We start from the raw sequence: 13,209 nt of genomic DNA on the forward strand, positions 1-13,209 counted from the left end.
ATTACGCAGACTCAGGGAGCGAACAGCACACAAGCACGGCTCCCCCCAACAGTGAAACAGGACACTCACATCAAGGGTCCTCTTAAAACCAGACAGAAAATTTTCACTATACAAAGCCAGAACATTGGGTGAGGAACAAAAAGCCAGTCCTTGGACTAAGGCCCCAAGATTGCAGAAAACAGTACATCGGACACCATAATATTACAAACATCTCCTTTTTTTGCCCTTCAAAGATGTAGTAGGGCACTGCTGACTCTGTTTAAAACACACACTTTTAGTGTCCCTCGTCCCAAATGCTGGAAGTTCAGCAAAATGCAATTTGAAGCATTGCAGCTTTTGATATGCTGCCCATTTACTTAAGCACATAATTCCACTGACATAGTGACAGTGTTGAAATACGTAACCTGAACAGCATCTATAAAACATTACTGCTGTACATAAATAATGACAAGGCACAGAACAGCAACCAGTCCAAGAGCTTGCAGGCCAAGGAACCAGAGCATAACCCAGAAGAATATAATTATTACAGGTTCTACTATCCGTTCTCCGAAGTACATCCTTGTGAAGCCTATTCTGATAAGGCTTTTGTTTAGCTCGCCAAAGAGAGTCCCCATCTTTTTATAGTCATCTATTACAGGTTCTGCGGTGTGGTTTCTTTGTTCTTGCTGGACCTGTGGACAGAATACAAAATTAGGAAATATGTTGTACAATCAGTTCTTGCTACCGCGATTCTGAACAAGTCTCAGCTGTTTCTATGTGAATGCATGAAAGTAAGATATACATGAAATAAAGCTACTCCTTAAATCGAGCAACTGAAAATGTTACATAGCTTGTGACTTCAGTACAACGTTAAGGATGATGCTCACTCGTCCAAATTTGGGACATCTGAAGTGATACTCTGAACACATGATAGCCTGTCTGCCCTCCAGATGCCACTCCTTAGGGGTAAAGCTCTCCTGCAGGTCACGCGTTTTTACCTGTCCGTGCAACATGGATTTCAGGACAACCAAAACGGAATTAGATGCCTATAATTTCAGGGAGGGCATCTAACTGAAGTAGATTTGTTCTAAATTATTTCCAGAATATCTTCAAAACCACAGGAAGGATATAAAACTACTAAGCATGAACCACGAAGTATTTCATACCAAAGCACAGGGAACTGCTGGGCTACTACACCAATGAAAGTGGGGTACTGGATTCGACAAGGCAGGTGGCAACCATCCATCCCAGTGCTGGCACAGACAGCTGCCAAAGTCAAGTAGAGGAAGATAGACCCAAGGACCACATAGATACAAACTGGTAGTACTGTGAAGCAAAGGGGAAGGGAAACAAGTTCTGCACTTTTCCCAAAAAGAAAAATGATGGTCAAACACACAGGAAGCCAGAAGCACATCTTTAGATGAAGACATGTTTCAATACCACTGCAGAAAACATGCAACTGTTTCAACGTGTAAATTGTAACCAGATTAGGGCTTGAAATCCTATCTCACCTTCCCCGGGGTCCAGAGACACAAAACCTTATTGCCTTGTGTTTGGGTATGACAGGGCAAACATGCTTTCAAGATGATGAACATGAGTCTTTGAATCCTTCCATTAGGCAGCAATGAAAACACACACAGCACGTACTCATCAATATTTCAGTCAGCTGATCAATAGGTCCAACAAATTGCCTGCAAACTCTACATGCAATTAGCCTACTCCTGGATTCAAAGAATGCATTTATCTTTAGTTCTGTCTTCAAGGATGAAAGCTGTTCTGCGTCCCTGATTAAAAAAACAGGGTCTCAGTAGAGAATCAGAGATTTTCTCCTGCACTGGCGCCAGACTCTCCATTAGAGAGCAAGTAATAAGGTGAATTCCCATTCCCACAGAAAACCATCCAGCAAAGACCAAAGGAAGACAGTACTTTCTAGGTCAGATTTCAGGCCACGATGCAGGACCTTCTAACTGCATGAAGGCTGGGTAAAGCACCACAGCTGCTACTGAACCCCCTCCAACAAAACCCCTACAGCCCCTTGGCTGCATGTGCTTGCGTATTTTTTTATTTACTTATTCATAAGGATTTTATTTTAAGCTTCAGTAATAAATTCAAGAAAGGGAGGGGTGCAGGAAGCCTCAATAGCAATGAACGTGGTGTTCAATTTTTTCTGTGGTTCTACAGAAGAGCCTGAAATACGGAGAACTGCAGTACCAGAGGTTACATATTGACAGCCACTGCCTTGTGTCTCTTCAGCCTGCTTCTCAGGCCCAGGCTGTTTCCAGCCCCTCACTGGATATGGAAACCCCACTTTTCAGCATTTTGGTTTTAATTGTGCTTTATTAGTATCTCTGAGAAAGGCAGAGCCTGTTGTGAGGCCCTGCAGACCCAGCAGGGCATGGGGCTTGCCATCCCAGGAACACACCACCATTATAAGAGCTCCCCTCTCTCTGTTCCCAAAAAGCACAGAGAGATGAACAAGTGTTAGCCTAAGTGGTACACCAACCACAACACCTAGGAAAAAGAGAAAGGACATGCTGGGAAGGGAAAATATGTTTATTTTATTAAAGAAGGGTAGATTAATGAATTTTTAAAGCAATTATGCAAAGCAGGCTTCTAGGCATGGAGACTGACAAATGCATGTTTAATTGCAAAACAAGTGTCAAAGTTATTTTTCCAAATATTTTCAAGAGCTTACAAAACCTTTCAGAATGGTCATGGAAATTCTCAAGACTTCAAAGTCTGCTTCAGTTAATTCAGAAAGAGAATGTTTTGCTTCAGGCAACTCAGCAAAAAGAAAAAAAAAAGGTGAATCTGAAAACACATGATAGGCAGTAAAATGCAAATGGCATATTCTTCTTTACTGCTGCATAGTATTTCACATGCTGGACAAATATATTTCTTTAGAGGTGTAGCTAAAATAGAACCATTAGGGCAAACACTAGTAATGTTAAAATACTCCAAATACCTAAAAAATACTAAATAAGTCTTAACATTGCAGCTAGAAGTTATCTCACCTACAGTCTCACACATGTGCCAGTAGCTCTCAAACTATATCCTTAGAACCAAATACTTCTTTCCTTTTTTTTTCTTCCCCAAAGTACTTTTCTAAACATTTTTAGAAATTGGCTGTCTTCAGCAAGCACACAGTTCCCAGCTGACTCTTAATTTCCACAGGACTATTTTCATACTAAATCTCACTGAATCAGCCTGAAGCCAGCCAGAGAGCACCGTAACAGAAAAATGCTGACAGAGAAACGCACCCCTTCCGAGCAGACCCGCTCCCGCCAAAACAGAGCTTCCTCATTTAACAGCAGAAAAAGTTTCTGTTTCAAAGTTGACAGTTTTAAAATCGATAACCCAACCTTGGCTTTATAACTTTTAAGAATTCTTTTCTGTGTATCAAGAGGGAGCAGAGGGAACTTCTTCACCTGCACCAGCCCCAGAGAAAGCATCCTTTCCTGGCAGCTGCTTCTCTGCTTCACAGCCAGCACCCTCTGTGCAAGGGGCACCCCCAGGCTTCACTTGCCACAACGCAGAAGGGAACGTAAGAGAAGTCTGCTTCATCTACAGTAACTGGTTTGCCTTTCCTCACTCTTTGAAAGACAGGAGCGATGAGGAAATTCAGAGGGGCCAGCAGAGCAGAAGTGCAGCCAGAGATCTAGATGGATACAGGTGGATACGTGCCCAAAATATCTGCTGAAAAGGCAGGAACAGCAGCACTGTCTCCCCAACTTCTCTCCCTTCCTTCCTCCAAATGGCTGAAAGGCATACACAGGATTATTCTCGAAGGAGAAAGGAGAATGGGGCTTTCCTGTGTGAATGAAGCTAAAAAAGAACATACTAGAAATGCTGACTGCATGTGTTTCCTAACTTAATGTTTGTTATCAAATCGCTGTAATGAATTACACCTAACTGTAATTTAAAGTAATTTTACTTCTAGGTGATTTTATTTTAGACATACTTGGATCAATGCCCTTAAACCAAATTACGCTAGCAGATTCTTTACACAAATGTACAAACATTGTATATTATTTCATTGCCTCAATTTCATTTTATATTCCTTAAACGCTTAATATAGTGTAATAAATTTTTTTCATTAAAAATATTTCCTAGAAGAGTTTGTGTTGGAAGGGAACTTAAAGATCATCTAGTTCTAACCCCTCTGCCATAAGCAGGGACATCTTCCACTAGATCAGGCTGCTGAGAGCCACGTCCAACCTGGCCCTGAACGTTTCCTGGGACAGGGCTTCTACCACCTCTCTGGACAACCTGTTCCAGTGTTTCACCATCCTAATAATAAAAAATTTCTTCCACATATTTAGTCTGAACCTCTCCTCTTTTAGTTTAAAACCATTACTCCTTGTCCTATCACAACAGGCCCTACTAAAATGTCTGTCCCCATCTTTCTTACAAGCCTCCTTCAGGTACTGGGAGGCCTCTATAAGATCTCCCTGGAGCCTTCTCTTCTCCAGGATGAGCCACCTCTCTCAACCTGTCCTCATAGGAGAGGTGCTCATTTTTGAGTCCCTCCTTTGGACTTGCTCTGACAGGTCCATGATCTTTCTTGCACTGAGGACTCCAGAGCTAGTTGCAGAGCTCCATTCTCCATTTCATATTTTGTTTCTATTCTCAACTTTAAATTCCCTAAAATTAAAAATAAGAGTTACGATATGGAACAGAAGGGGCTCAGCACATATGGCTCAGCACATATGCACAAACAATGTTCTTCCCAAGGCTACTGCAGTACCCATTTTCTCTTGTCTTTCAATATGCTTAGTGTTACAAAATTTCCCTCTCTATCCAAAATGGCATATTTCCATCAGCAAGGCTGTTGTCTGCTGTCTCCCACTGTTTATGGGCAGAAAGTCAGAACGGGAAGATAGAGACTCGGAAAAACTTCACTATGGAAATTCTGTAAACAAATTTACCCAGCCTTTATGGTCAACTGGCTTAGGGGCTTGGATGCTTTAAGGAGAAACATGTGCCCTCTCAGATGCAGGATGCCGTAGACGGACCTTTTAGCAGTATGAAAGTTTCCAAGGAGGTTGCAGAGGAGAGACCAAGAACAAGTTCTTCCACTTGTAGCACAGCTGGTGCTCCTACATCCCTTAAGTGATTCTGAAAAAAAGTCTCCCATGTAAGTGAATGTTTTCCCAGACTAGCTTAAAACAACAGAGAAGGTAAAGTCAGCTCAGCCTACTGAAGCCAAAATACATCCGGCTGTGGCTTTACCAGTTATGTTCATCATCAACATAACACACAATTACGTGTGTTCTGACCACTAACTACCCTTGCTTATGGCATACTTCCACCACCTTCACTCAAACTCACTACTGCCTAAATTCAGGAAAGCATATGGTAAGTCGTGAGCAGAGGCCACTCCACATCGGTCTGGCAAGAGGAACTTTTTCCTGCTTACCCTTTTCCCATCAAGGGTGTTTTGACCATGCAGAGAAACATGAGATCCCACCAAAACATACTCCTCACCAAAGAAACCATCTTTGCCATGACTCACATTCCACTGACTAGGAAAGAAGGTTAAAGTTACCACTGAACTTTTCACAATCATGTAAGACTGATCCCGCTCTGTATCTCCTAAGTATAATGTAGCCAGTTCAAGGTCTTTCCCCTCAAAGTGCTGGGAGCATAGGCTCCTACAAAATAACTTTGCCAAACCCTTGGAGGATGCAGAATACAAATGGATCTGAAGGTGACATAAACCTACCCAGTACACTCAAAAAGCTATTTTATGATTCTATGATTTTCTTGTGGCTTACTAAAGAGAGCACGGAAGAACAGGTTTAGAATTTTTTTTTTTCTGGTATCAGCAATGCTAGCTCACTGCAGGACAGGCTCAACAGTGTCCTTACACAAAGACTAGATGTCTTAACACAGCATGGCCAACAAGCTCTGCCTGGAAGTCCTGCAGCTCCTCTCCATGTTATGGGTGCGGCTGCAGCACTTTCCTCAGCAAGCAATGGAGCCCGGCGCCCACGCTCAGGGCACCCCACATTTGCTGGACACGGTGGATTTGGCGGCCACACGCAGATCACATGTGACAAGCTACCGCAACATCTAAGCACAGGTGAACCTCCGTGTGCTCCAGGTTGCCACCCCACCCCCCCTCCAGAGAAACTCAAGTCTCCCAGGGCTCATCCCTGGGAGAAATAAAGTGGTTTGAAAGGAGAGACCCAAGCTTCTGCAGCTGATGCCTTGTAGAAGACAGACAACCCTGCTTCTTCACATTCCCCTCTACCACAAGGCTGGAAGGATGGTGAGGTGATACAGGGTCACCAGAAAAGGAGCAGTGGGCTGGATGAGTTGTTGTCTCTCAAACTGAATGACTCCAAAGTGACTGCATCGATCCTCAGTCCTGTAACCTCACCTCTGCACTAGCTGTGAGGAGAATAGGTGCAGTTGCAGTCTGGGTTTCCAGGCATTTCATCTGCTGAAGCAGCAGTTTAGGCTAAGCGTTGAAAACTCTGGACCAAGGATCTTGAGACGTTTTGTTTTGTTTGGGATTCTTTTGTGCATGTCTGTGTGAAACAAATAATAAAAAAAAAAAGTAACTGACTTGAGTGAAATAACTGGATGAAGTTCAACAGTCTTCATTCTGTGGGAGGAGGGAGTGGATAAACATACGGAATCTGCCCCACAAAGATTCAGGATTATATTTTTTTTTTCAAATGATAATAATAAAATCCATTCAACTATTCTGAAGGTACAAGATTTTTCAAAACAAACTAAAGAACATCCCTTTTCCTATTTTTCATGACTAAGGAACTGAAGAAACCCCAACAGCCTCCTGTCGCTCAGACAACTCAAATTTCCATACCACGCTCAACTTGACAACTGCACCAGGCTGAGTACAAGTCTGAGTTTCTCTTTTCTTGCATCAGCTGCCCAAAAGAGTATTGAACAAACGAGAATTCCAGCAATGGAGGAGAAAAGCCCAACGGATTGGGAAAATAACTGGTCTGCATGTAAAAGCTTGTGATTTTACCACTGAGAAAGTGCTGTGGTGTGAAGAAAGAGGGAAACAGGAAAAAGCTATCCACAAAGTACATCTCCAACATAGAAAAGTAGCAGTATCTTCAAATTGTTTGTAACACACCTCAGATCACAACTGGTCACATTTAAAGTGAAAAAAAGAAAGAAAAAGAGATGGCATATTTAAGAGATTTATTTCCACATTAGATAGAAAAGAAGACCCTTTCGTGTTTAGCAGCAAATACGGATCGGAGACATTAAAAAAAAGCATATTAAAGAAAAACAGGGATATCTTTTTTTATCTCCACCTGCACATTTTCCGTTTTTTTCAAGTAAAGAGTTTCCTCTGCAGTATTTTACTGCTCACTATCTATTTTACTCCAGTCATGGTTATTTTTACTTCAGGGAACAGGTGGTGTGTCTGATAGCTGAAGCCTGTAGACACTTAGATGTCAAAAAAGCCATCGAGATGAGACTTTAGGAACAGCCTTACTGAAAAATACTCCTATACTTCTGAAAGCTGGAACACTAACATTCAGAACAGAAAGCATCACAAAGTCATCTCTCTTTTAGACAATGCAAACCAAAACCAAAAACACTTCACGCTCAATCTTACAGAAAAATAGGAGAACAAAGCGAGCACATGACAGAGATCGGGACAGAGGAAACCACAAGCTCACTCCCCTCCAAAATAAGAGACCAACTTCTGTTGGGTGCAGATGGGGACACATACCAGCCAACACTCAGCTAGGGATATCTGATCGTTGGACAGCCAGCAACCTAAGTCCTGGAGGAACAAATTACCCCATCTTGCCACTACCTGGCCATCCGACTGCCCAGCGTATTGCCACGGAGAAGCTTTGGAGATCTGCAGCCAAGGGCAAGTTCCCAGGTCGTGGCCACCTCTTTCTCCAAAGCGCAGGCTTGCCCCATCGCAGGGCACCAGCACGAAATGCGGCGAGGCACGAGACAGCCGGGCACAGGCTTCCTGCTTCCTACTCCTGTGCACAGGCAAGACACAGTTTAATTCCTAGTAACGCCTGGCATACGACCAGGACTTTTCTGATTCTTACAATGATTTCTTATGTTAAATTAGAAGAAAGTGAAATCTGCCCAAGAAGGGCAAATAATTTTACGGGACATGTTTCTTCTTCTTCAGGAAAAGAAGGGGGTTCCTTCGCTAGTATGAAACTAATGATTAGTGTTTGGCCTTGTAAATGTAAGCAGTAAGAAGATTTTGATGCTCAGCCAACAGACTATTAGGTCAACAAAATTAATTTCAACTGTCTGGAAAGAAAAAAAAGATTAATTTATCTAGGCAAATTTTAATCTGATATTTAAATATGAAAATATCAACAGATTAGGAAAGGACAAAAGAAAATCATATCTCACTTTCAGATGAAAAACGAGACAGAAAAACTAAGTGTAACTTGTTCTTCTAGAGGAAAAAAGCAAACATAAGAAAAAAATACCAAGAGTACTTTAAAATAGCTACCAAAAAAGGCGACAGAGGAAATTTAAATAAAAAGTTGCAAAACAGAGATTGGGTTAACATTCATTTCACAGCAAGAATACAGACTCCATGTCTGAAATAGAAACAAGATGTTTCTATAGAAACAAGCAACAACATATGTGAAAAGGAACCGTACTAGGATTCCCTTTAGTCAGCTTTTACAGCAAGTCAAGTTTAGGATCAACAATTACTGGAATAAACTTTGAAATACCAAGAGTGGTTTTGTGTTAAGGAGACGAAAAGGCTTTTCCAGATACTGAACTTGTGTGCGTGCAGACCAGAGAAAGCTTCAAGAACAATAAAGGCTTCCCTCAAAAAACTGTGTTTGAGCCCCAAAATTTCAGGGGGAAGTTTCCCTTCTAACACGGCACCAGATGAGAAAGTGTCATGGACAAGAGTCCAGCACAGGAGGATCCGAGGGAGAAGAAACCCACCTGCTGCCTCTCCCCCACCTCAGGCTGCTGTTTATGCTGATCCTTATGCTCCTACTACTGTCCCAGTAACTGGATCCCACCCATGCTGCAATTTTATACAGAGACTAGATCAAAAGCAATTTCTAATCCATCTTTTCCTTACACCTGCAACACTTAATTTTCATAGGATTTTGTTTATCGAGGTTCCCACTCTAAAACCGGACAGCTCGACCCAGTGAAAAAGCTTGCAATCCACCCTACATTCAGTATGGTACTGATGTACTGGATTGCTGAAAAACAACAGCTGTTCATTTTGCCTTTTAAGGAAAAATTTCTATTCGCTTCTACCCCCAGAATAATTATTTTCTTTAATAAAATGGGATCTTCACATTATCCAAGTAGAGATATCCTATCTATTGTAGGTGCTACAGGTATGTCTGAAGGGTTTTTTTTTCTTCAAATGCTGTCAAGCTTCAGAAAACCCACTAATGCTTTTCAGAAAGTTATTATCATGTATTATTTCGTGGCCATGAGCCTATGCAGGAGAGTTAAATTTGTATAGCCAAAATAAATATGAGATTAAACCCTCTCTGTCAGGTATTGCTATTTTTGGTTCGGAAACAAATTCACAAAACTTCAAGCAGGAGAAACCTACAATTTTCAGATTATTTCAGTGTGGAATAAATTAGAAATAGGTTTCTAACCTTATGTGCCGCAGTTTCTGCACGTACAACTTTAATTAAAAACATTTTTGGCCTTTGCTGACTTATGACTGAAATTGTACCGTTCCAGGCACACATCCATCCTACAGCCCAATAAACAACAAAACATCTACATGAGGGATACCACAAGGCTGTTGATATTATCTTCTAGTTTTGTTTCTGTTGTTTCTTTCCATGACGGAGAAATACTAGTGATAATTAGAATCTTATTCAAAAAGTTCAGGAGTTGAACTTAGTCAAGACACTCACATCTCATTAACATAATTCTCAATGCAAAACACCAAAATCCTTCTGCAATACCTCCTCTAAGTCTGAACCCACCTGTTAGAATATAAAACACACCACTTACAGAGATAAAACACCATTCAGAATAATAGTAAAACATCCCAAAGGGTTACAAACTCAGGTTAATGAAAAGGTGATTGTCTAAGGTAATTTATACACTTGCCAATACACATATTGCGTATTAACTCTGCATTTAGATGTTGTCTGGAAGCATTTGCTTTAGCTTAGCTGTCGGACAGCACTTTGGATTCTTTGGATCTTGAACCAGCACGAGGCCTCTCTGAAGCAACTGCGAGTCTTGCCATCATCTTCAATTTAAATTACAAGAGACTAAAACCCATTATCACCCAGGCAGACAACTCTGGGTGCAGAAGAGGGCCGCAGTGTCACGGCCCTCAGGAGCTTTGCTCTAAGACAGCTTGGCTTCCAAGTCCCCGTGGATGGACGAGGCATTGCGCCTCCTACTCTACTGTAATGCAGGACCTTTGCCTCGCCTGTTATTATTGCACATTTGCATGCATTCCACCTTTCTATTCTTGTTTCGTGGTTTAATTTACAGGTATTAATGAGATTTAGACTGTAGTAACGTGACAAAGGCTGATCTATTTTAGAAAGTGGGTTAGGGAAGGAGATTTGAGGTCCTTACTTCTAGTGATGTTGAAAATATCTGACTAATCTGACTGCATCTGACTAATAACTATCAACAGTTAAGAAAAAAACCCAAACAACCGTGAACTCGCAGGGCAAAGCAGCAACCTCCTGCCATGGCTTCAGGAGCAGGTGAAGCTTTCGCTGCCTTCACACCCCACTCGTGAACACCAGCAATGCAATACAGGAGAGGCAGAAGAAACTAGCCAGGTTCCGCAGTGCTTTGAACACTAAAGCAACTGTAATTATTTTCACCTTTGCGTGCAAACCTACAAAGAATATTAATCACATCATCATCTGGTTTAGCTTTTAAATCTAATCACTGAAGTCAGTGATTCTAGTCTATTGCAATAATGAATTCCAAAGGCTATGTATAACATTTAGTTACATATCCTTCTAATCTTTAAAAAAACCTACCTGTTGGTACTTTCATAAGTATGTCCTTGCTGACATAACAATAAAACTTGCTGACAACATATAAAACCAAAGCCAGAGTGTTTGGCATTGAATAAATATTTATTTTTTTAAAGAGTACTCTCTCAAAAATATATTAAAGGGTGTGCACATTATTATTTAGGTCCTGCTTGTCAGGAAGGTATTCTTTTAGCATTTATGTTACTAGGTAAGATCTTGCACAAACTGAGTATATTTTTGAGGAAACAAGGAAAAAACCCAAATCAAACCCAGATTACCAGCCCCAGACCCTTACCTAAAAAACCTTGCAAAAGGCCAAAGGACTTGTATGCAGGCTTAACTTTACACTAGCTGGGAGAAGTAAAAATCTACACCATCATCAAAGCATATTTTGACCTCTTTATTTTGCATCGCATGTGACACTAAGGTGGCACACACATTTATACTTCAAGAGGGAACATGAAACGAGAAAACAAGAGGCTGAGGACCAGCAGTCACGTTAGCAGCGCAAACACCTTCTGCAAACACAGCAACAATGATAACGAGGGACTCCATGTGAGGACCCAGCCTGGAAACAGGATTCCTGCCTGCTGGAACTGCAGGGTTCAGCAACAACCCTTCTGTGAGAGCAGAAAGGGCAGAGGGAACTGATTGTTTTGAGAGAAATCTGGATTTATTAAGAGAAAAAAAAAAAGAAAAAAAGAAAGCAGAAAAAATACTCCACACTATGAAACATTTCCAATAAACAGGAGGATTTTCTTTCTTCCTCATGGCCTACTTAAAATTTCTGCCTTGCTAACCCAACACTACTCCAACGTTGTTAACTCCAACTTGTCAGGAAGGGCCACAATCACTACCTGTGCCTGAGAAAAGTGGGAAGAGCCAAAGCGCGCCAGTGGCAACCCAAGCAGTACCTTTACCGGCTTCATTTTAAAAATGTGTTCAGGCAACACTGGAAAGCAGCTCTTCAGCACATAGTGTCCCTGGAACCACACCGCTCATCACTATGAAAGAAGCAGTGGTAACCCGCAGGGAGCTCCCTCCTTGGTGAGGAGTTGCGACCAGTCTGAGACCAGCAACGTCGGAGATGATCTGATGCAACTTTTTAAGCTCTCTTTTCAGGGAAGAGTGCAGCCAGAACCAGCAACTATTTCCCACTCCTCCTGTGCTGCCCTGCAGAAGGGTTAGTGGACACGGTGAGGGGAACTGCTGTGCCTCTCGTAACTCACCAGCCTTCCCCTGTGTTCGGGCGGGTGTCCTGCTCTGCCCCATTTTTCTAGGGAAAGGTCCAAGAAAGATGCACTAACTTAACTGAATGGTCACCAAGAGAATTCTCAAGTATCAGCATCTTTCAGAAGTGGCCTACTTTAGGCTGTAACGTCAGGCAAGTGCTACCTGATGCTTTCAAATATTAAGCTATTCTAGCGGTGAAAGGACTCAGTTATGGCTGAGAGCAGTCAGGACCAACTTACAAGATTTTTTTTTTTTTCAAGAGAAATGATTAGCAAATTAAACAAAACTCTCTGGAAATTACTTTGGGATGCACTCCATCAGCGACGTTTGCCCCGGACAATTATCAGTGCTAGTGCATTTCTCTGGCTTAACCATTCAAAGTACTGGGAGCTGATCATTACATTTAAGTACTGAATATGAAAAAAGGTCATGTTCTTTTTATTCTTTGAATGAGATATCAATAAAGGTGCATTAACAACACTGCCTTTGTCTAAGCACCGGGACAATGCTGTCTGCAAAACAAAGAGTGCATGGAAAGCCATTTTACAATTAACAATAGGGAAACATGCACGGCTCCTTGCATTTCCTAAGCGAAAAGCCTACTTCCAGCCATCGCGCCATAAACCCGCACATCCCAAAGGAAGCGGACAAGTCAAGAAACGAGTCGATAATCTTCTTCAACTACAACATGTTCCACAAATAAATAAATAAAGAGACTGAAAGCTCAAAATATTTACGTGAACACGCGTAAGCCTTTATAAGAAAAGCTTGGAGCTGAACTGCCGTGGGATTCCGGGGAACGGCAGCAGCACCCCCGATTATTTCCAGCTAGATGTTCCCACGTGGGTTCCGCGTAGGGACCACCCTCGTACACCCGCTCCCACCCTCTTCCAGGCGGACTAAGCGCCTCGGAGGGCACAAGCAGGGCCAGGGGGGTACCCTGGGGAGGGCGATACCCCAGCATCACGCGTGGGCAACCCCACGCAACTCAGCTGCGTGGTTGCATAAGCCC

General features: G+C 42.1%; 1 protein-coding gene across 1 annotated transcript; it reads right to left on the bottom strand.

The window, feature by feature from the left end:
• Nucleotides 1-425: 425 nt before the first annotated feature.
• Nucleotides 426-13,161, bottom strand: LOC104269740 (chromosome unknown open reading frame, human C4orf32). Its single transcript, XM_009872035.1, has 3 exons — nucleotides 12,935-13,161; nucleotides 7,790-7,970; nucleotides 426-671 (listed from the first exon to the last, which is right to left on the bottom strand). The coding sequence occupies exons 1-3, from the start codon at nucleotides 13,159-13,161 to the stop codon at nucleotides 426-428; spliced, it is 654 nt and encodes a 217-aa protein (XP_009870337.1).
• Between the last annotated feature and the right edge of the window lie 48 nt (nucleotides 13,162-13,209).

Source organism: Apaloderma vittatum, unplaced genomic scaffold, assembly GCF_000703405.1.
Source record: "Apaloderma vittatum isolate BGI_N311 unplaced genomic scaffold, ASM70340v1 scaffold6886, whole genome shotgun sequence".
Classification (NCBI taxonomy): Eukaryota; Metazoa; Chordata; class Aves; order Trogoniformes; family Trogonidae; genus Apaloderma; species Apaloderma vittatum.